A 23,895-nucleotide genomic window follows, 5' to 3' on the forward strand; every position below is an offset into this window, starting at 1 on the left:
TTGAAACGATGCTGATATGCAGCTCTGGGAGAAAAGCAGCAAAATGATTTTCAGGGTTTGCATTTGCTTTGGACATTTACTAGAATTAGAAGATGCTTTTGAAAGGGACAAATATCAGCAAGAGGAACAACAGCAGGACTACACCCCGCAGAACTCTCCAGTTGAAGAGAATCTCTGCAGCAGGTTTCAAAAGGAATGAGGAATCAGCTCCAGCAAACAAAAGAAACGAAAGGTGCAAAGTCTCCTACAGTCCAAATCAAGAGACCTAAAGCAACTAATTGTTCAAGACTTTTAAAATGCCACTAGCCAATGCTCTTAGCATCCACAAAAACATTTTAGGATGCAAATTTTCTAATCAACAAGACTTTTTGGTGCAAGAACTCCATCCTGTACTGTCCCATTCGCTGTGCATACAACCCTCCCCCAATACAAAAAGCATAAAAAGGAAAAAATATAGACTAGACTTTTCTTCATTTTTCACCATGACAGACACAGCCTTTACTGATTCAAGAGACAGCAATCTATTTTTAACATCCCCTTCAAAAAAAAAAAAGAAAAAATTAAAAAACACCACACCGCAACTGCCACAGCCCTATAATTCACACAGCAGAATTGGGAATGAGAACCAGTGACTATCCTTTGAGAACGCTAGAATTCCTATTTACTGTAACGCAAGTGTAAGATACACTCCCCTGTGCTAAAGAGGAATATTACTAAACATTACTCTGAATCACTAATTTACAGAATCATTTATATCCAAACTCCCATGCTGAACTCCATACAAGAATGTTTTTAAGCGTCTAGTGCTGAAAAGCTAGAACAGCTGATATTACCCTGGTGCCAGCTGAAGATTATTTCTGCACCTTCTAAAAAGGAAAATAAAAAAACCCCTACAGATCAGTGAAGATGGGTGGCACTTTGTGTTATTTCTGTACCGCATACAGCCTGCTGACAGAGGGAGGAGAGCAGATGTTAGCACGACTGCGGTGCCAGCGTGAAGCACTCCGGCAAGAGATGAAAAGTTTCCCAAGTTCTCCCAAGTACTGCTGAAGATCTAACGCTCTACTTTCTATTTAGTGTCAACTACCTACAGACTCATTAGCTAATGATTTGCAGTGGATAGTTTAGTTAACACAGCCTGCAAAAGCAGATCCCTCAGAGTGCGTGTGGCTACATAAAAAAAAGCCTCTTCTGTAAAGCAACTCATAACCTTGCAAAAGTAAATGAAACAAAAATGTGCCACAGCAAGCGCTGTAAGAGGGCTAAAAAGGTGTCCTGCGATGCCCTTTGTTTTAAGCGCACCAGCAAATATGAACAGCACAGGGAAACTTCTGCAGTGGAAAAATAATAATGAAGGAACTAAGCAATCCATTGAGCAAGACGCAGGGAAAGAATCAGAAGTAATCAGCATATAAGGTGACAAGGAAGACTTAATACTATAATTATTAACAGACTAATTTGTCTCAGGAGGAAAACTGCAAGAACCAGTAAATGGTCAAAACAACTTTAAGGGTCTGGCTCAAAATTTAGATCATTCATAATTTGTTCAGATACTAGTGTGGGACAAATCAAAACAGCGATATGGAGAATAAGAGTTGGTAGGGGAAAAATAGCATTAACACTAACACAGGATGGAGCAGGAAAAGAAAGCAATTCCCAAACATTCAGGAGATTTATGGACCTTTAATAGGTCATAAGAAAGATGAAAGTTTACCCTAAAACCCTAAAGACAGACAGTCAAATCTCCTTGGATTTTTCTGCTATTTTTTTTGTTTGCTTGTTGAGAGAAAAGTTGACCAATGTAAATATAATGGAGTGGCAACGCCAGCTCTGAAAACAGAGATGGAGATGCAAAACTTTGCATCCTAAAGTTTGGAGAAAAAGGCATTCTTTTTCATCTGGTAACTTGGCTACCGCATTAATAACTGAGTGGATACAGAAGATAGTCAAGACTGTCAGAAAGGAAAAAAGCTATGTTCTGCTTTTCTATCTTGGCAAGAATTCTCTTTAATATTTAGAGATTGTTGTATCAGGAAGTGAAATTAAACACACAGCATGGGATTTCTAATGCAATCTGTTCGTCTAACTGTCCCATTGTAGTCAATATTAAAACTCCCACTGACTACACTGCCAATAGAACTAGGTCAACAATGACCATTTTGAAAAGCCATTTAATTATCAGAGTCAGCACCAATAAGCCGTGCAAGTTCATAACAATCAAATTGTATCAGACCAAGCCAATTGTTCCATATTTTCAGCATTTTATCATGCTTCACGCAATCCAATTTAAAATGCTACATCAATTTCTGTTGCAGAGGTTAGACACTTACGTACAATAGAAATGCTAAATAATTGGTTAAGTGGCATCTACTAATATCCGTAAGGGTTGGCACTGGATTCCGTTGCGCCATCTTGATGTAACGGAAAAAAAACAATAACATTTTCTCGGTACTTCAAACATTAAGTATCTCCACTTACTTGCTATCAATTTTTTAAGACTGCAGGAGGTTACTCCAGAGGAGACAGCACAGAGGGCAGGAGTAGCACAAAGATCCTCTCAGGAGCTCAGAGGAGGTTACCAGAAAATGCAAACTTATTTGGCTTTAGAGGTTGGTCAAGTCTGCCTCTAAAGAGGGTACCTGGAGGATGTCATATTAAACTGGCCATACTAAAGAAGAAACAGATCCTGAAATCTTGCAGTTCACTTCACGGGATTCACTGCTGATTTAGATGGAAACAGATGACATACATCCCGGGAGGGGTGTACTCACAAGAGCTGCATAGGACTACGACATAAAGTGTGTACTATGTTTCACAAAGGTTATAGAAGTAAGAAAAAAGGTGGTGAGGGGAACGTTACGTTTGCTGGTGATTCTAAGAACAGGTCGATCACTTTCCAGCACCATCCTGATGAGTAAGGGACATACAGTGTTGGGAACACTGTGATAGAAAGTTAACTATTAGCTTTAAAACTGAGAGGAGCAGCAAATACCAGGCAATGTTAAAACTTTAGTTTTTCCTCTGTCTGATCCTACAAGATCCTGAGCACTTCCTAGAAATTAAGTCAGGCAAAACTGGGAGCATTTCTAGGAATAAACCTCTCAAAATAGAGAGGTAAACATGAAATAAAACCTTGACATTCTGAATATTTCAGTAAGACACAGGTATCCTAGAAGACAAAAGGAAGAGCCACACTGCAAGTTGGTTGTAACTCTGCAGAGACACATAGTAGCTGGAATAACACCTCCTGGATCAGTAGGACTAGTCTCTTAATCAAAAAATACAGGTTCCAACCATACATGCTACTTTACTCACAGTCCTTAAGTCTTGGAGAAGTTGTAAACTCAACCCAGGAAGAGGGGACCACCCTACTTATGGCTCTGAGGACAAGGGTCTCTCACCTAAAAACAGGATTATGTTTAAGAGAAAAGATTCAAGACAACTGACTTCTCTGAGCAGAGACTTTTTTCCACAAGTAGGTAGAAATAAGCAAGTCAGGAGCACTGGTCCTATCAAAAAGGGTGCAAGTATTGACATCCATAGATATTAAAATGATGAAAACACTGATTTAAAAGAATATACATAACCTGGTAAAAATGAAAGGTATAAATTTATCTACCTGTCTTTGAAGGATATGACCATTACTGTAGGAGAAGTACTTAAGGTAGAACAACAAGAAACAAGAAGGAGACAACAACAAACAAGAAAATCTAAGCAAAAAGAAGCATCTGCTACACAAAAAGCCTTTCCTGGCACTAAATGTATTAGGACCATGGAGCAAACTCCCAAGTATAACACTGGAAGCCAAACAAAATTGAAGAATAAAAATATTAGAGAAATTGCAAAGAGCAATGCTGCCCATTGAGACAGGAACTAGAAGAACAGATTTTTAACACAGCTACTTAATACAGTAATTGATAAAGAAGTTGGGTAAGTCACCCAAGACATGGTGCCTTTCCGTCTTCCTATGTTCATCTGAAGGCTAAAATGCCAGTCTTTCACTACATCTTTTTCAAGGGAACACCAGGGAAAACTTATATCTATTTATCAGCTAAAACTTCCTATAAAACAGCAGACTGCTGAGTTACTAATGGCTCCTCCGACCAGAGGGAAACAACCCCCCCCAGCCTTGATTACCTCTCAGAGGGCTGTTCAGGGGAAAATGTATTTACAAGATTAAAAATGGCACTTCAGAAGATCAAGTGTTTCAGGGAAGCATCACATAAGAGAGGATTTATCACCTGGTCAAGAGAAACAGCAGCACTTGCCCATTAAATGCCAAGGATTAATTGCTTCAGAGAAAGACTGATTTGGAACCACAATGAAGCACTCACTCTTACCTGGGCGCAGCATCCAGTTGTCTCTATTTTAATCACCTCACTGTGTGGTGGGCTCACAAACCGATGACACCTTTTAGAGTAAGATTGATACACTCCATAGCTACAGCGGGTCATTAGAAAACAGAAACATCAGAGGGCAGACGAAGGTAGAGAATCCCTACTCCTCAGTCTAGACCTGGTATATGTGTATTAAGGAAACCACGGCATTCAGTGTTTTATAAAAAAACAGGGCATCCACCACTACAACCACCCTTCCTCGGAGACCCCTTAATTAGCCATTTTCAAACATTCATATAAACATGAGCATGACTAGGGAAAACATCATTACGGCTAATTCTAATTACTTGGAAACTTCACAACTGGTGCTCATTGAACACAGTTCGTAGCGCAAGCATACAAATGGCTGCCCCATCAGGCTTCAATACTGGAATAAAGTGTCAAAAGTAAGCACCAACTTTTTTTTTTTTTTTTTTTAATTTATTGCTGTATTATGCTACTGCTTTTCCAAGGGAAACAGAAATGAAAACATAACTGCACAAACAACCCTAATCTGTTAGACCTACAGGCTTGAAGAAAGCTAACCACTGCCTGTTCAGCGTGGCCAGCAACAAACTAGTAACAGCTTGCTTCCTAATCACTCTCATTAACACCAGACATCACCTACTAGGTGACCTAGTTTGACTTAACGAGTTTCACAGACACAAAATAAAAGCAAAAGGAAAATAACGAACATAGCTCATAAGTAGCAGAAAAACTCAGATGGATGAAAGGTACCATCTTGACATCAAAACTGTTTCTACAAGCCCAGGCAACCAACAGCATGGAATATGATGTGAGCTTCTCTGGGAACTGTCCTCTTTCAAAAAGCACTCATTCTTTCACCACCCTGCTATGAAGACACTTGCCTTGCTGGAATGTGACTTAATGGTAAAACAACATTATGCTGGAGAGGTTAGCAATATCCTGCGGTACTGCTGCAAGGAAATAGTCATTGCCTGTCACCACATCCAGGCAGTATTATTAGACATTAAGACCAAGATAAGGGGAATATAAAAGACTGTCACAAAAGAGAAAGATAAAAAGACTAGGGAAAATGAAGCTGCAGGCTACTATGAGTAGATCACAAGCCAAGCTAAGACTCTCACTAATCCTTGAAAAATGAAGTTCAAAGAGTAGATTCAATATCATTTCCATTCATCCAGGACTTGTTAGCATTCTTAGCCTGCAACTGTGTTTAGATGATGAATATAATTAACATAAATTTCTATGTATCTGGAAGCAACATCCCAGCGCTAACTGCTCCAGAAACCTATAACAGAGAGGAAAAAAACAACACAGAAAGTGACCACCAAGTTCCACAAAATGCAGGTCTGCCCTGAAAGGCAGTTTTGAGAAAGTGCATCTTCATCAAAAACAATGAGGCAGAGCCATATGAGCCAAGAAACAGAAACAGAGGAAACGGCATCAAAACCACAGATAAAAGGGGTCTGGGAAGAAAACAACAAAGGCAGGTACGTACAAAAAATAGCAATCCTGCTTTTAATATCTTTATCTGAACTCAAATAACAAATTACTAACAAGAATATTATTTGTAGCTGCTCAAGTAAGAGAGACAGATAACAAACTGTCCCATCTAAGACTTCCAGAAAGAAATCACTGCTTTTTCTGCAGTATACTGATGCGTCACAGATCCTAAAAATCCATTTCCATCAGCATTTAAGTGACATGAAGAGCCCATATAGATTCTCACATCTCCTACCATGTCTTTTGTTAACCTCAAATGTAAGCATCAGGATGATAAGGAGAAAAATGGAAAAAAAACACCCCAGCCTAATTGCTTTTAGAAACCTCGCAGTTCAGATATGCTACCCCTCTACCACTACAACAAAAGGCTACCATTGATCAAGTCACCTCTCTTACCCACCTTCACTATGCCCTACCAGAACTTAGCACCTGGCATCCCATCCATCCTGAGGTGTCAGCTTAAGCTATAGTCACCCTACAGAGTAAACCTCTTTCCTTAGCGCTGGGATTCCCTACGCTTCTCCCTCCGCAACGACAGAACTTGTCTTGCTGTTCTGGAGCTGTAGATCAAAAGCTCCATGCTTATCTCAAGTCTCACAAAAAACTTTAGCCATTCCAATCTCTCCTTTCTCCTGCCAAGAAAACCTGGCTCCTATTTGAAGGAGGTTTTTTTGCAGAAGTTGAAGGTTGTCAGAGGAAGAAAAAAACACTCTGAAATACATGAATGCACAGTGAACAGCCGGGAAGGAAAGCAGTAAAGACCAAGACTGGCTGTACAAAGAGTCCAAGTTCTACCCGTGTGCTCTCAGTAGTTGGTGTGCTAAGAAAAAACAGCAGGTGCACGGTGAATTGATGGCATTTCTGCAGATTAGTGCTCCCATTGCTGTGTCTCTAGCAACGATACAGATCAGACTGAAAAGGTAGAGACTGGATTTAAACACGAGCATGGAACTCCTTCAAAAGGGTAGGGAAGTTATTTCAGTAAATGGTGGTCTCCAACCTCTCTCTTCCCTAACTCAAACTTCCCAAAAGCTCTTTCTGTCTCAGCCATTAAGCAAACCTCATGCTTATTCTCACCATGACACACAACTCCCTCCCTGAAACCCACTGCCACCATTCTACTTGAGAAGTAATAGGGAGAAGAGCATCCCAAACCAAACCTACTACCCACGTGCCCACTGCTGAGTAACCACGCTGCCACAGCCATTGTCTCCCCTTCTCCCTCTCATAACAATGTCAGTTCAGACACAATTGTTTCCAAGCAGTTCCTAATTAGTATTTTCGGGTACCAATGCACAAGTCAAGGTTCTTAAAGAAGCTAACAAGAAAAGATGCTTTAAATGAAGACGTTCCAAAAGAAGGGCGATTGCCTGGATCTCGCATGAATGTCTAATCAGCCGTGCGCTTTTCTCCTTAATATATAAAAAAGTTAAATCAAAATGCCAGCTTGAAGCGGAGCACCGACTATGACACAAAACAGACTCCCAAACCAAACACTTCACCTATGGAAGAGGCCAAGAAGAATCTACCATACTATTCTCCGAAACAAATGAAAATCGTATTTAAGAAACGGGAAGTGAGACTTACAGCTTTAACGCAGCAGCCGTCAGCTGGCAGGCTGAGATCTTAGAACCTTTTAAGGCAAGAGGCTATCGGAGGAACTGAGATTTGGCAGTTCTTGCCGTGACAGTGTCAATAAAGCAACCAAAAATGGCAGAAGACAGGCACGGCGGATACTCATTTATCTCATGCATTTATCAAGAGACCCCTGCAAGACGCCCATCTAAGAAACCGCAAGATTTGGTCCAGAACATGCCTTAAACGAAAGGATATTATGTTGACAAATAAAGCCAAATAATATCACCCTGAATCTTGTAAGCTTTCCTTAAGTGATTCATCAACTCTGCAAAGCAAGAGCCTGCTTCCACCAGAATGCCCATTATGGTAAAACAGTAAAACAGTGCCTACAGTGCTCATATTCTCTGTCTGGGTGCTCAGCGGTGTCTCAAAAGAAATAAAAAAGATAAAGCACCAAAACAAGATTTCAGGCCTGTGAGGTAAAGCCCTTCTTGTTGTAGAGACACAATAAAAGACCTTCCTAGTCTATGACAATGGCACAACTGAATGGATCCACCCCAGCACAGATCTTCCTGGCAGGAAGGAAAAAGGAGAGGATAGAAAGAGGAAAAGCTACAGACATTAAAAGAGTGTAATTCCAAGCTCCTTCATATCTAGATTCTACCAGGCAGCCCCCTCTCAAAAGCAGACAGAGGAGTCAGCCACAGTCACACCTTTAGCCTTGGCTTGAAAGCGTTTGTAGAACTGTAGTGAAGGATTTGAGCAAGGCTTTCAGACAGCGAGGTGGTGCACTGTCCTATATATCTGCTTTGCAGTCTGACAGATAAAACGAACCTGTATTTGTATGTTTGTTCCCACGCTTACTGCAGACAAAAAGGGACATAGATGGCCAGAATTCATCTCCAGAAACACCTTCACATTCTGATTATGGTGACAGATTTAGAGTTACACATGAAAAAAATTAGCTTGCGCTATCCAAGGAGTCCTAGAAGCATCACCCACAGTCTCCAGCATCAGAGCTGTTCTGGACTAAAGGAAGTCTCTAAAAGAGACCCAGTCAAAACTTGTTGAAGAAGTTAAAAGAAAAGATAGTTTAGCTCTAAAAATCTAAATTCACTATGTGATCCAAACATAAGACACTCAAAAAAGACCTTGAAATTAGAAGGTTCAACATCTATGTCTTATCTATAAAGAATCTATTTTTACCAGTTATGCTGGATGACTAAATTGACGTCATTCTCTACCCAGAGATTCTTATCCCAGAATACAAGAAGCCTTTTCATTTTAGCTTAGGATTCTGCTAAAGCTAACCTTAAAACCCACTTATATCAATTTACCTGTTCATAACCTAATATTACAATCTGTATGTATATTACAAACTGTATTAAATGCTTTCATGCAGACATGACTAAGTTTACAGTTGTCAGTTGTATTCAATAAGCAGTAAGATGACAACAGTGACAGGTTAAACACAGGCAGCACATGTAGAGAGATAACATCTTATTAGACCAAATAACACAGTTATAGCTTGTCTCCCTCCTCCTCCCCTGTCCATAAAAGCTGGTATAATAGAAGGATATTACTAATACCTATAAAAAACACTCTAATTCACATTCTTAGACCAACACTACTGCTATTGCTATCACAAACTAAGCGTATTTATGAATAAATTCAAATGAGATTCTGGAGAAACTGCATAGAGAAAATGACACCATTAGACTGACATACAGGAGGAGAGGTTTTAGCTTAAATTTAGGGCCATATGCACACAAACAGTGCAGAGGCCAAGTTTTTCGTGCCCCTTACTAGGTCATTAGGTAAGCAAAGCTGAAAAGATACAATAATGAATCTTAGAGGAGGAAAATCCTCAGAACCCCACAAAAGATAAAAGCCGAGGAGGGCTTGTCTCCCAGGCACCCTGCACAAGCACAGGGCTCACTCCTTGCCCAGAGCTCTAGGTATAGTAAAACCAACTGGTGCTTAATGCCCCTTACACATTTCTCCTGATCTCTAGGAAAATGCAAGAAGAGAATCTACCAACTACATTAACCAGTTTAGAAAGATAAAGCATCAAGGCAATTTGCTATGGTTTTTACATTTTAAAAAAAAAAATCACTGGATTCCAGGAGAAAAGCATGAGCTGCAGAGAGGTAGACACAGTAGCAACTCCCTGTCCTACATCAGATCCGGACAAGCAGGGAAGCCAGAGCATCTAGATCAGCGCAAGAAAGAAATACTTGAAAAAATACATGGCTCTGCTCAGGTGAGCAAGCAAAGGAGGAGGGATACAGGAGCCAAAAGGAGAAGCAAGAACTCTGTATAGGAGATTTCGTTGTGAAGTGTCAGCAGAAGAAATCAAACGAGTCACGAGACAAGTTCCAGCTCTAAGGACCCCCCTGCAGCAGCTCCCTCTAATCAGCCAGGAGAAATAATGAAGCAGAGAAGGCAAAAGAAAGCAAATCTTGATTGCACAGACCAGAATTCAATACGAAATACTCAACCAACAAATTCAGCCACTGCACAGTAAGGAATAAACACTTCTTTCTGCTCAGTATGAAACGAAAGACAACCTTAGCATGGCTGATTGAATTGCTTCCCTGACTGGGTGCTCTTACTGTGTGAATATTATCTGCAGGGGAACACACTTCTCTGCAGGCATTTGCCTGGCTCTGTGAATGAAGAACTTACCATCTTTTCTTTTCCCAGCAGAACAAGCCACCCCAGACAAATGAAATGGAATAATGGAAATATTAAGGTCTATGCTTGCGACGCACCCGCCTCACAAAATGGGCCCAGCAGCCACCGTATTTCTGCTCTTCCAGACCATGAAGCTGCTTGGGAAAAGCTACTGGGCAGTGACTCTTCTGCATTATCTCCCCTCATTTACATCTTACACAAACAAGGCCACAATGACAGGGGAAGACATTCACTCACCCTGTACTTCTGAATATTTAATTGCTGGAGCATGAAACGACAGCTTCACAGAACAACATTCTAAGGAAAAAAAGTCTACCACCACTTAAAAAGTCAGAAACGGATTAGTACCTTGCTTTTCTGGGAATAGCTAGTGTCACCAGCGTCCTTCATAAAGGGACTTCACCCTGACACAGAGGACGTGGAGCTTTAACAGCGTGCCGTCTCAAGTATGCACCACTGCAGCCAGTCAACATGCAAGTTATGATAGCAGCAAAGTTGGCAGCATCCTCTGCTAGCACCAGCAACATAAAAGCCCAGATTTTTGAGGAGTTCACAGCTCCCACCAAACACACTTCCCTACTACACTACCACCGTAGGCTACTTCTATGACCACGTTCAAAATCATCCTATGTTTTAATCACAATATACACAAAGGGGGAAAAAATGCAGCGAAATACTTAAAGTACTCAGGGAAAATCCCGTATTTAAAAGGAAATGACTGAAGACAGACTAGAAAGGTCATATTCTCTTTTCTGCTAAATTTCTGAGCTTTTGGTCTCCATGCCATCTAAACAATCCATTACTATACTTCCATTTATTGGAAAGAGTTTGCAATAAATTTGTTTGCTGGGATTATACTCCAAAAGCAGATGCTGGAGACTTTAAAAGTTTGTCAGGAGAACCACTCAGAAGGAAATACAGTGGCTTACAGGTGTGCTTTTCTAAGGTTTGGATGCAGAGTCATTCCTCACTTTGACACAAGAGGCCATCTGCTCTCCTTACAGGAAACTAAGCCTTAGCTTAACACAGATTCACAATCACCAAGTGTCGTGGTTTAACTCCAGCCGGCCACTGAGCACCACGTAGCCACTTGCTCACTCCCCCCACAATGGGATGGGGGAGAGAATCGGAAGGGTAAAAGTGAGAAAACTCGTGGGTTGAGATAAAGACAGTTTAATAGGGAAAGCAAAAGCCGCGCGCGCAAGCAAAGCAAAACAAGGAATTCATTCACCACTTCCCATCGGCAGGCAGGTGTTCAGCCATCCCCAGGAAAGCAGGGCTCCATCATGCATAGCAGTTACTTGGGAAGACAAACGCCATCACTCTGAACATCCCCCCCTTCCTTCTTCTTCCCCCAGCCTTATATGCTGAGCATGACGTCATATGGTATGGAATAGCCCAGTGGCCAGCTGGGCCAGCCGTCCCGGCCACGCTCCCTCCCAGCCCCCCGTGTAGCTGGCAGGGCACGGGAAGATGAAAAGTCCTTGACTAGCGTAAACACTACTTAGCAACAACTAAAACATCAGTGCGTTACCACCACTATTCTCATACTACATCCAAAACACAGCACTATACCAGTTAATAGTAAGAAAATCAACTCCATCCCAGCTGAAACCAGGACACCAAGTCTTCCAAAAAAACAATCCCAGGAACTTCAGCTAATTTGACAAAGTTGTACAGATAGAGCAAGTAAAAGTAACAGAACATGTCTGGCTGTCTTCTACAGGTTTAGACCAAAGAACTAAGTCCTGCAAAGCCTCTTAGTGGTTCCTGTTCTGTCTCAAGATTTGAAGGCTCTGATAAACTCTTGAGTCTCCATCTGTTCCATATGAGAAAGAGATTCTCCTTTTCTTTATTTAACCAGTCTTTTAAATCTGGTTGAGATAGCCTGATGTGTTGAGGGTAGCCTAAAGCATCCTTAATTTTCATAACAGAAATGACAAGACCCATTTGTAGCAATCACTGCTCTAATTACTGATTGAATGACTTAACCTGTTCCTACAGGAAGCCTGAGATGTCTTTGATTGGTAAACAGTAGGAAGCCACAAAGCGGTCTTGTGCTGACAACAGACTCAAGCAAGGGAGCAAGGCAGCATGCACACTCACTCAAAATCTTCGAATTCCAGATCGTTTCCCTCGACAGATGGGCTTGAGTTCTCTGAAGTGGAAGAAGAGGAGGAGGAAGAGCGGAGACGGTTTTGTTGGTATCGCATGGAGCGTTGTCGAATACTGTCCCTCCGGGAAAGATACTGGATCATCCTCTGAGCATAATATGCAGCAGGAGACAACCTGAGCAAGAGAGATATACAGACTCTCGTTACACAAGTGTAGAATGACAGCCAGTCCTACTTTTCCTTTTAAGCTCCAAGTGCCAGGACAGTAACAGCATATCACAAAATTGGCTGTTTGCATTTTATCCGTGAGTAAGACAGAGTAAATAAAGAAAGCTAGTAGAAGTAATTTTCCCTTTATACGCTACACTCCCACGTGATTCCCTTGTTGTGCAAACAGAAGCACTACACAGTACCTATAGACAAAAAGCTCATGCACAGCACAGAGAAGTTTGCTTCTCAGGACTCTTCGGAGCCCACTGTTTCATTTATTACCAGTTCACACAACTAACCCCAGCAAGCATCCCTGATAAGAATCAAGCCCGCTCCCAGCGTGAACTCTGCTTGAAATGCCAAACAGCAGCAGCGTTCAAATAAACATTGAAGGAAGGTGCTGTTGTTTTGAGGGTACTTAATGGGAATACCATAAAGCATTAAGCAGGAGAAAAAAAGGTTTAACAGCTTTGTTTAACTACTTTGTAATCCAAATGGTAGGGATTTAATGTAGTGGCAATTTCATCAGATCCACTAGATGTATGTTAAGGGGAGCGTTAAAAGCCTTGCATCCCACCTGAAGGAAAAGCCTTCCTCTGCAATTAACTTTTAATTCTCTCTCATGCATAACTGGGCCTTTGCATCGGCTATCATGCGCCAGTATTACCCCCTTCCTTGATGCTAGACAGGTAAAAACACACTCTCTTTTCCTACCCTGCATATATCCACAGCTCCTAGCACATGCTTTCTGTGACACAGTTACTCAGTATTGAAGTCCAGACACCTCAGACGCTTGAATAATCATTTATTTAGCCTTATTGGGATTAGACTTGAACTCTAATCTGGGGGGAGGAGGGGAGATGACAACACCCCCCCCAAATAATTACACATTAAGATGTCTATTCCTTTAACTTCTAGCTCCCTCCTCACCCCAATACATGTGTTTGATTTTGTTCTTTTTTATTCAATTCAAGTTATCAGACCGGTACTACCCAGGGTCATGAAAATACAATCTCATTTCCTGCAAAGGCACCACGGGCAAGAGACTGATAATGGAGAGCAGCCCTAATTTTTAACCTACAAATGAAAGTGTGAACAGCTTTAAACAAAGAAAAAAAAACAAAAAACCTCAAATGAACAGTGAATTCCAGAGGATACTCTAGAGATGAAAAGATACCCATCTGCAATCACAAAGAAAGGTGGCCTGTCTGCCTTATAGGAATGCTACCTATTTCAGAACCGAGTTTCAAGCTAACTTCGTTTTACAGTGGACCTCACCGTCAGCCATGAAGACTCTTAAGGATACGTTTAACTTTATAGTGACCCATACCACACAGTTTCACTGTGTTACACTGCAACCAGCAACAAAAATGCAACTCCATAATCAGCTCTAACAATACGATTGTTGACAAGACTTTTTATTTTTTCTCCCTTCCAGAGTTGTGCCAATTCAATAGGAATGTACTGGGAGTAAGATTTTGCTTATATATGGCTAAATTTCACATCCACAACAGCATGAGCAGCAAACAACCCGACCAGGTCTGATAAAGTGCTCTGCTACTATCCCTAAAGTCATATTTCAATGGAAAACTACATTTAATAGGATTTCTAGAGACTGCTCCCTAGAGCAGCATGAAAGAAATGTATTAATTCTTCAAGGGATAGATTGTATTAATGTTGTTTTGGCTGCAGACGCCCATCAAGGACATTCTACCTCCCATTCCGCCATACATTCAGGGCATATAAGCAAAAGGGAAGGCGGCAAGAAAGAAGGAATTAGAATTCATGTAGACACAAAGAGAGAGCGTCTTCCCCAGGGTAAGCTCCCTGTACCCTACTAGGCTGCCGTCTTTAGGTAAAGAGGTAAGTTTAGCAGACAGACTACAGGCTCAGGGGTCTAAAAACTTGGTCAACAAGCAGCAAAAGGGTAAAGGGAACCACACACAGAGTCTGTTTTGGATTCCTCCCGGATCTTTTCTCTCACTGTTTGATGAGTTAAAGCTGTTCATGCTTATGTAACGTAGAAGGCTTCGCTGTATAAACACAGCACTTCTCTCTACTCCCCTAAAGACTTAATAAGCCAAGTATAAAAAAGCAAGGCATTACAGCAGTGCACTCACAAATGAGGAGCTGTTCTCTTCTTTGGCCTTTTCCATAAGCCAAAGCCTCTGTGTATGCCTAAAAATAAGTCTATGGCATAATATGTGCACATAAAGAAAGAAAGGAACATGGAAACAAGGCAACACTGGAAAACATGAACAGCGGCCTCAGCAGTCCAGCAGTGTAATCACTGAAACCTTTTTCTTTGCTAATAGCACGCCAAGGGAGAGTTTTACAGAAGGATATGAATAATGAGTTTTGCAGAGTTTTAGTCTTCTCAAATTATACAGCACATCACAAGAAAAAACACAATGATGCTTGTTAGAAAGAGTAGGCAATAAAGACTGGCCATAATGGATGACAAGATGCCAGGTTCAGCTTCCTGACAGCACATGGTACGTAGACTGGATAGACTGCGAAAAAGATTTCCAAAGAGAAGACAAGAAGCTTACGTCTGATACACAAAGAGAAAGGTGCGCGGGATAAAATACAAAAGGGCAGGGGAGAAACATATTCAAAGCAATAGGCTAAGGAATTAATCTTTGCAGATGAGTGCATGCAGGGCAAAAAAAAAAAAAAAAAATTGTATTTCTCAGGACGTATCTACCTTTGGAATACAGTTACGACACAAATCAGAACCAGAGCTGAGAGCCAGCATAAGAGATGTAGCTGTCCTGGAGGGAGGAGAAGGCTGCAAAGCAGCATAAGAAACACCAGTTAACATTAAACATATCTCTTCAGTTCATTCAGCTATTGAACACAACTGTAAATCAGCCCCTGACCAAAGCTAGTCTACCAGCCGGCTAAAGACACGCCAGTGACAGCAGGCTGCCTAGTCCCTTTATTTCTCACCCATGCTTCTACCAAAGCAGCGGCAAAACACAGATAGAAGTTACCCAGTAATTCTTAAACCAAGTTTGCATCCACAGGACAGTAGGCTGTATTTGACAACACCACAGGAGCTAAATTAACCTAGTCTCTGAGGTGACTGGACCCCATTTACTGGAGCAGATGGTTCAGAGGAGGAGAGGCGATGCTGCCACACGTAACCGCCACAGAACAAGGCACTGAGTGGGAGAAACGCTGCGGCGCAAAAAACCAGCACCAAACAGCTTCCGTCTCATGCAACCACCGTGTCATCGAGCGGCAACGCATTCTCCAGGCACCCAGTGCACGGCCAGTGAGAAGTGGAACTGAGGGAAGGAAATGTTTTGCTAGCATTAGTAAAGTTCAAGTATCTCGCTCTAAAGGGCATCATGAGTACTGAAGAGCGAGCTACTACACAGCACAGTGTCCTCAGCGACAGCCAGATATCCAATCCAGCTGGCCATATTTATGGACAACATGAAAATTTTTTAAACAAAGGCTGCTTCTCTTCACCCTCCCCCATTTTAGTGTCTTCTAAGGAAGTAAGTTTAACAACAACAACAACAAAAAAATCACAAGAACATCAATGTCTAGACCCAGTTCCCCAAGACAGCCACAAGAATTGGGGTGTCTGCATCCAAGAGCACTACACTGCTGTGCAGACCCCCAAGCTTCCTAACATTTCAGAAGTACTGACACCACTCATCAACCCTGCCTTGATGCTGGTGGCCGGGATCTTCACCGACATTATTACAGCTCACACATGTAAATGCGTCTCAGCCAGCAGACCTGTTTTAAAGGGGTTACCTGATTGGTGTCATTAATTTCCTTGCTGGTATCTACGGTGGCATATATACCAGCAATCCTTGAGCTGAAGGCAATGCTGGTAGCGGACATCAACTTTTGGTTGCTTCCATTCCACTTAAGCCTTTAACACACAGGCAACATTCAGCCTGAGGGTCTCTTTTCTAGCAGCTTAGATTTTTTTTCTAGAGACGTATCTACCCAACACCCTTGTGATGCGTTAGATATGCAGTCTGGGAGCATCTTTTTGATTATTCCTATTTTTTTTTTTTTTTTTAAAAAAAAAAGGTGTTCTTTGATGACAGCTTTGTTTGATTCCTCTGCAGATTGTTTTCTGAGCTCAGTACATATGGAAACTGTGGAAAATGACAGAAGAGCCAAGCTGACCTTAGAGAAGTTCAGCAAGGCCACTGAGAAAGACTGCTGCAGTCTGCATCAGAATATTCATTCTAAATCTGAGGGAACTTCAAAAAAATGTTCTCCCTGCCTCACCCCTGACCTAAGTTATTCAAACATAGCACCATTACAGACAGTAGATGCAGAAACAAAACTAACAGACACACACGCTCTTAAAAATAAATTCTTCAGATCATGGAATTTAAAAAAAAAAAAAAAAGACTCCATTGGAGGCAGCTTATATGTAAGTATATATATTTTCTTCAGGGGTCAGTATTGGGACCAGCGCTGTTTAACATCTTTGTCGGCGACATGGACAGTGGGATCGAGTGCACCCTCACCAAGTTTGCCGATGACACCAAGCTGAGCGGTGCGGTCAACACGCTGGAGGGAAGGGATGCCACCCAGAGGGACCTTGACAGGTTTGACGAGTGGGCCCGTGCAAACCTCATGAAGTTCAACAAGGCCAAATGCAAGGTCCTGCACATGGCTTGGGGCAATCCCAAGCACAAATACAGGCTGGGTGGACAATGGATTGAGAGCAGCCCTGAGGAGAAGGACTTGGGAGTGTGGGTTGATGAGAAGCTCAACATGACCCGGCAATGTGTGCTTGCGGCCCAGAAAGCCAACCGTATCCTGGGCTGCATCAAAAGAAGCGTGACCAGCACGTCGAGGGAGGTGATCCTCTCCCTCTACTGCGCTCTCATGAGACACCACCTGCAGTGCTGCGTTCAGCTCTGGGGCCCCCAACATAAGAAGGACATGGACCTGTTGGAGTGAGTCCAGAGGGCCACGAAAATGATCAGAGGGCTGAAGCACCTCTCCTATGAGGAAAGGCTGAGAGTTGGGGTTGTTCAGCCTGGAGAAGAGAAGGCTCCAGGGAGCCCCTATAGCAGCCTTCCAGTACCTGAAGGGGGCCTACAGGAAAGCTGGAGAGGGACTTTTTACAAGGGCATGTAGTGATAGGACATTCAGTTTAATGGCTTTAAACTGAAAGAGGGTAGATTTAGGTTAGATATAAGGAAGAAATTCTTCACTATGAGGGTGGTGAGGCACTGGAACAGGTTGCCCAGAGAAGTTGTGAATGCCCCATGCCTGGAAGTGTTCAAGGCCAGGTTGGATGGGGCTTTGAGCAACCTGGTCTAGTGGAAGGTGCCCCTGCGCATGGCAGGAGGGTTGGAACTAGATGATCTTTTAAAGTCCCTTCCAACCAAAACCATTCTATGATTCTATGATTTTTAGTATATATTTAAACACATATACACACAGAGACATATATAGATGTATCTTTATTTCACCTTTGTTTCACTTTTCCACTTTGTTATTTAAGAACATCATAACAGAAAGTCATAACTTTCTGTTACAAACTTACTATGCTACAAAAAACCTCAAAGTGCAATAACACTCCTTTTAATCACATCCCCAATTTCTAACAAGTTAAAGGGACAGTTAAAAAGATCCTGCTAGCCTAGCACACCAGTAAGGTTTATGGAGGAAGACTCTGATCTTACCCCACGCAAACTTCCAGCTCATGCTGATTACGCATCTATGAATCTCATTCTCTGAAAAGGACAGTGACACTTCCTGGAACTTCTTCTTAGAAGAAGTTTCAACACTGGACTTTTCTTCCAAAGCTCCTTATAAACTCAAGCTACTTCTACCACAATCTAAAAACACTTGAACTGTCACATGAAGACCATCATATCAGTTCAAAAATGGCTTCAAGAAGAAAAATATTTTTGACAACGCTCCTTATGCTAGGAAATGTCTCAGGCAGTGATTTTCATGCATTTTATTGAGCTTCATCATAGCAGAGATCTGACAGAAGGAAAAAAAAAATAATTCGGTAACCTAGGCAGGCCATCCTCCTTTTCTTTTTTAAAAGGCAGCTCCCAGAGAGCCAGCATCAGTTCTTACAATCTCTGCTCAATAAATCTGCCTGTTTTGGATTACACATTCCAGAAACAAGGAATAGTGCACTTCCAGCCATTTAGCAGCTCTTGGCATTCACAAATTGACCTAAATGTAGTAATACCTTTTAATTAACATTTGTAAAATATCATCTTTCCAGGTAAATCAATCCCTTTACCTGTCATTTAATCAACTGCCATTTAGAAAGCTTTTACATTTATCAGTATCATTCTGACATGCCAAGTTGCCAAGACCTTCTGCAGTTACCTAGGTTGGTTTCCCAATGACCTTACACATAGGTAGCACACTCCACCTTACGTTCACCTCACTACAAAGAGTTTTATTTACATCATTCTTGAGCCTTTGAATTATCTTTACAAAGCAACTTTCTCCACAGTAAGTAGAAAAAAAGCCTAATATAACATTTCACCTCTACAAGGCTTTATCTACAGAGATAGTTAGCAAGAAGCTATTTACCAGCATAATTATACCATGTGGCCAGTTTGCAACATGAACTTGTACTTAGAGCATCATCTGTATAAAAATGCAGATTTTGTTGTTAATGATGTAAAAAAGAACGAGATTTAAAAACCAAACAAAATAAACCACCTTCAGCAACTTAGATATGTAATTTTCATACACTGGTATTCCTGTACTCTCCTTTATAATAAATCCTAGCAGCCTTCAGTTCATGCAGCTATGCCAGAGGTTCCCTAAGAGGCTAAATCAGATACATTTTACACTTACTGAATTTTCCTCATTCATAGCTTTGTTAAAGCCATCTAAAGAAAGCTTATTTGTCACGATTTATTCTTTGAAAGCTTCTAAAGCTACTTGCTGTTCACGATTCTATCATTTCTTCTGACGAGTCTGTGGGTCACACTATCCCATCTGTTGCTTTCTTAATACACTAAGGAGAAACTGCAAAGATCAATCCTTTCCATTTTTGATAACTCTGCCATGTTTGCTTTTTCTAGTCCTCTGAAACACTCCCACCTCTTCTGGAGATTAAGCAGCACTAAAGGTGTTTCTGTGTCTAATGTCAATGATTCATGACTCTTCAGAAATAATTGTCAGTATCTTGTTCTTAGTTAAGTATACTTAACATCCTGGTTATGCTCTCTCATACAGATACATTTATGGAGACATTCCATTCTTCCAAGCACACTGTCTGCTCACACCAGCTCCAAACTGCTTTTTCTGCTTTCTTCCTTACTCCTGAATAGACTATTTGTTTTTTCTTCATTTTTCTTCAAAAGAGATTTCAAATTTATTGACATCATCCCATTTACTGTTGTACCTGCTTGCCACCTATTGTTCTCCATCCCAAATGATTTCAGGAATCCTTATGTGCTTACTTCAACAGCAATTTCTTCCTCTTTTCCTCATTCTCTCCCAGACTAAACAGCATCTTCTCATTTGGTTTGCACCCTGCCCCCATGGCAAGTCATTCAGGAGGAGATGGGCCCAATATTAGAACCATTCCCAAAGGATTCAGTGAGTTATACCAAAGTTATGTTTTCGTCTATGAAACTTAAAGGCCTTTAGATTGCATTTAGCTCTTACCTGGCTGGATCTGGGTAGATCGGATGTTCCCGGGACCCTGCTCCATCGTAGCGAGATAATGAAATGAGGGAAGACTCCAACAACCTCCTAGAAAGGGAAAACAAATGACGAAGTCAAAGACCATTCAGGAACATCCTCCCTATTTATGCCCTACTTTCTGAAACCTCTTAAGACTATTTCTATCATCAGTGCAGAGAATTCTGCAACATGCTGAACCACTCACTGATGGCATAAGTGCTTTCACCACATAGCTATCTATGTGTAATATTCGCACTGCACAGGAGAAAGAACAGCTCGAGTAAGAAAGAAGAGTGGTCCCAAACCCGCTTCCAAGTTTCAAGAGAAAGATGCAGATGCTACTTCTCCCTTGGAGACATGCCCTTCCTAATTTGTCAGGTCCATAAACACTAACGCTGCATTGACCATCTGTCAAATTCTTACCTACTCCAAGGTGCCTACACAGGGAATGGGCCAAGGAGCACGGGACACAGTAAGATATTCAATCTTAGTCTCGAGGCTCAGAAAGAGAGGTTTTCAGCTACAAAGAAATGTTCATTTCCTCTGTATCTTAATCAGCCACAAGGAGAGATACCAAATATTCACTCAAGAAGTAAATGTATGCAAATGCAGCCAGACAGCTTGAATATGCGAGAAGCGAGTCTGAGTCATGAAGGCAGCAGGATCAAAAGTATAGAGCAGGAACATGTCCTCCACCCTGGCTTCTACATGCACCTCTATCTAGCTTCTTCTCATAAAGGAGAGGATGGCATTGTTTCAAGACTGACTCATTCAAGCCTGTTGCAGCCATTAGATTAACAAGAGAGCTGATTTGGAGTGGGTGTGGAGAGTGGAAAAAAATCAACTGCCAAAGTTGAGTTCCCTTTCAAGTCTTTTTGCCTCGGAACTCCTGCTAAATTTTGTTTTCCAGTCTTCGTAACTTATATGAAAACTGTTGTGGTTTCAAAGTCAAAGAGGTCCAACACTACATCTGTTCTATTCACCCACACACACAATTGGCGAGAAAGATTTGAACCTATCAGTCTTAGCCCCATAGTCCTAATTCCCAGTCAGCATTTGCAATGCAGGACAGCAAGCATCAACATAGGAAGCAGGAAGGACGACCAGATATAATCCACGCCCAACTTCCCGTTTCTAGCCAGATAAAGACAGTAGAAATGCAAATGAGAAATGTTTTTTCCAGCAGCAGCCCCCCCATCAGGATCTCAAGACAAGTTTTCACTGCCTTCCAGCAATTGAAAAAAAAAAAAAAATGTACTTCAATTTTACATTACAAATCTAGGATACAGAAAACAGCAAGAGATTTCTCCAGTTACTTGGAAAGGCATGTGTCAGCTCGAGAGACTCAGTACTTGCTGCAAAGCACTGGGACTCTATAGAAGGCAAGAAATCCTGTCCTCTCTGGCACAAAGTTGCTTGGCAACCATTTGTCTTATTCAAGAACAGTTATTAAATCTCTTAAACTTTGTGATTAATTAATTCCCCAGGTTATTGAGTCACAAGCTCTAACCTTCAACACTGCTAGGTATTAGGAATCCCTTGGCTCTCCAGAAAGTTATCATATTTCAATCCTGCCTTACCAAACCCTCTTTCCTGCTCCGAATATATAAGTCAATATATGCAAAAGCAGCTAATCCAGAACAAACAGTGCAACAGCTTTATGAGGTATACCTGAAGTTCTGTACCTACGAGGTATACCTATCACATATATAAACTGCTTTTATTCCTTCTGGGGGGAAATGTAGACAGATTAAAATTAGCAGAAAGGATATTCTACCTACTCAGTCAGCTGGCCCCTTTCTAAACCACTGGCTCAGAGTTCAGAGACTGGGTTACCGCCACTGCAACGCCAACATGCTGTTTAGAAATCTGCTCTTCAGAGCTGCTTATGCAGAGCACTCCAAAACCAGCAGTTTGCAAGCAGCCTGGATGTGCCGCGGCTGCCACCTTACCGGACCGTCCTGCCTCATCACTGGACTTAATCAGGGAGAAAGAGCTCCCGCAGCACGCAGAGCCTGCCAGGGCCACCAGCCTCGAAACAGCCGCTGCCTCCTTACAGGTGTGAGCAACCTGTGAGCCACGCAAGTGTTTGATGCCATTTCCCTGCAATGCCTACGGTGTCCCGACAATGTACACACACAAATAATCATCAAACTCATCGTCCCTGTCAAAAGTCACGGCGCCTATACACTACACGTGCCACCCTCTTTCCCAACCTTTCAGGGTCTATCCACGAAGTGACACAGCGAAATCAGGGAAGATGACCAGGACATGCTGCATGGCCCAGCAGGCTCTGTTAGAAAGGAGTCTACGGGTACTCCCCAGCCATATTTCTCTTCTCACCTTTGGAAAAGGCTGGCAATTGCCTGAGAAGAGCATTGACTTAGAGGGATCACCTTCAGAAAGGAGCCAGCAGCTGCGCTGAAGGAAATCAAACCGTATACCAACCAGTGGGCACCGGAAGGCTGTGGAAGCAGGAGCAGGGCACAGATCATAGTAATTCGGTATAGGTCTGCCAGAGTCCAAAGAAGGGCAACGAAGCTGGTGAAGGGTCTAGAGAAAAGGTTTATGAGGAGCGGCTGAGGGAACGGGGACTGTTTAGCCTGGAGAAAAGGGGCTGAGGGGAGACCTCATCACTCTCCACAACTACCTGAAAGGAGGTTGTAGTGAGGTGAGTGTCAGTCTCTTTTCCCAGGTAACAAGCGATAGGATGAGAGGAGACGGCCTCAAGTTGTGACAGGGGATGTTTAGATTGGATATTAAGAAAACTTTCTTCACTGAAAGGGTTGTCAAGCATTGGAACAGGCTGCCCAGTGATTGAATCTCATCCCTGGAGGTATTTAAAAGACGTGTAGATGTGGCACTTAGGGACATGATTTAGTGGTGGACTTGGCAGTGTTAGGTTAACATTTGGACTCGATGATCTTAAAGGTGTTTTCCAACCGAAATGATTCTGTGAGTCCCTCTGCTTGGCTTGGGAACGGCACTTCGGGGAATCTACAGTTCTCACCTCTATACCCCATCTGATCCTTGAAATAAATACTTGGAAGAGCCTTGCTCTACCAGGTACTTGAGGTATCTGGCACCTCAGATGAGAACTGGTATGTGTACTTTAGTAAAACACAAACCAACAGTTGCCTGAGCCACAGGATGGCCCGGTATCCGGGTAAACAGACTTCCTACAGTCCTCACGGATTTTACCTGAGCAGCCTGCAACCCCCCCGGCGATGCAACAGGAGCTGCTGCTGCTTTAGGAGCACCTCCTTCACCAGAAGAGCTCCCTAGGAAGACCAGTAGTTACGGGAGCGGTTAAACACGCTCCCCGGGACCCTCTCTGAGGCTGCGCTGTTTGAGTCTCAGAGCTAAGACGGGCTTTCCAGCAGAGCCTGCCAAGCCTGCCCAGACCAAACTCAGCTCCTGCACCACCTCACACTGAGGCACACAAGCCGCATACTAGGGCCACGTTCAGATCAGGTGGACAAAGATAATTCAGTTATCAGCTAAAAGCTATAGCTGATTTTAAGCCTGATTGGTCGCTCTTAATTGCCCTACAACTGTGCCCTCTCAGATCACAGAGCAATGAACCGGTGGATATAAATACATATAGTAGGCAAAAAAACAAAACAAGGCAACATGCAATCTCGTGAGATCCAGACGGACCATCTCTGTGCTTAATGCTCCAGAGAGCGACAATATCTGTACTAAAACCAGAGTACTAAACACAAATAAAATCTATTATTTAACTAACTCATTCTAGACTGAGCCCTTGA

At 42.2% G+C, this 23,895-nt stretch overlaps 1 protein-coding gene across 8 annotated transcripts in view; it reads right to left on the bottom strand.

Annotated features, from left to right (window-relative positions):
* Positions 1-23,895, bottom strand: part of AMBRA1 (autophagy and beclin 1 regulator 1) — a 135,052-nt gene that overhangs the window by 81,034 nt on the left and 30,123 nt on the right. For all 8 annotated transcript variants that reach the window (XM_075152204.1, XM_075152201.1, XM_075152200.1 and 5 more), the window contains 2 exons: positions 20,108-20,194; positions 12,246-12,428 (listed from right to left, as the gene is read on the bottom strand). In XM_075152204.1, the coding sequence (XP_075008305.1) occupies positions 12,246-12,428; positions 20,108-20,194 (270 nt within the window). The remainder of the gene's footprint in view (positions 1-12,245; positions 12,429-20,107; positions 20,195-23,895) is intronic.

This window comes from Calonectris borealis, chromosome 5, assembly GCF_964195595.1.
Source record: "Calonectris borealis chromosome 5, bCalBor7.hap1.2, whole genome shotgun sequence".
Lineage (NCBI taxonomy): Eukaryota > Metazoa > Chordata > Aves > Procellariiformes > Procellariidae > Calonectris > Calonectris borealis.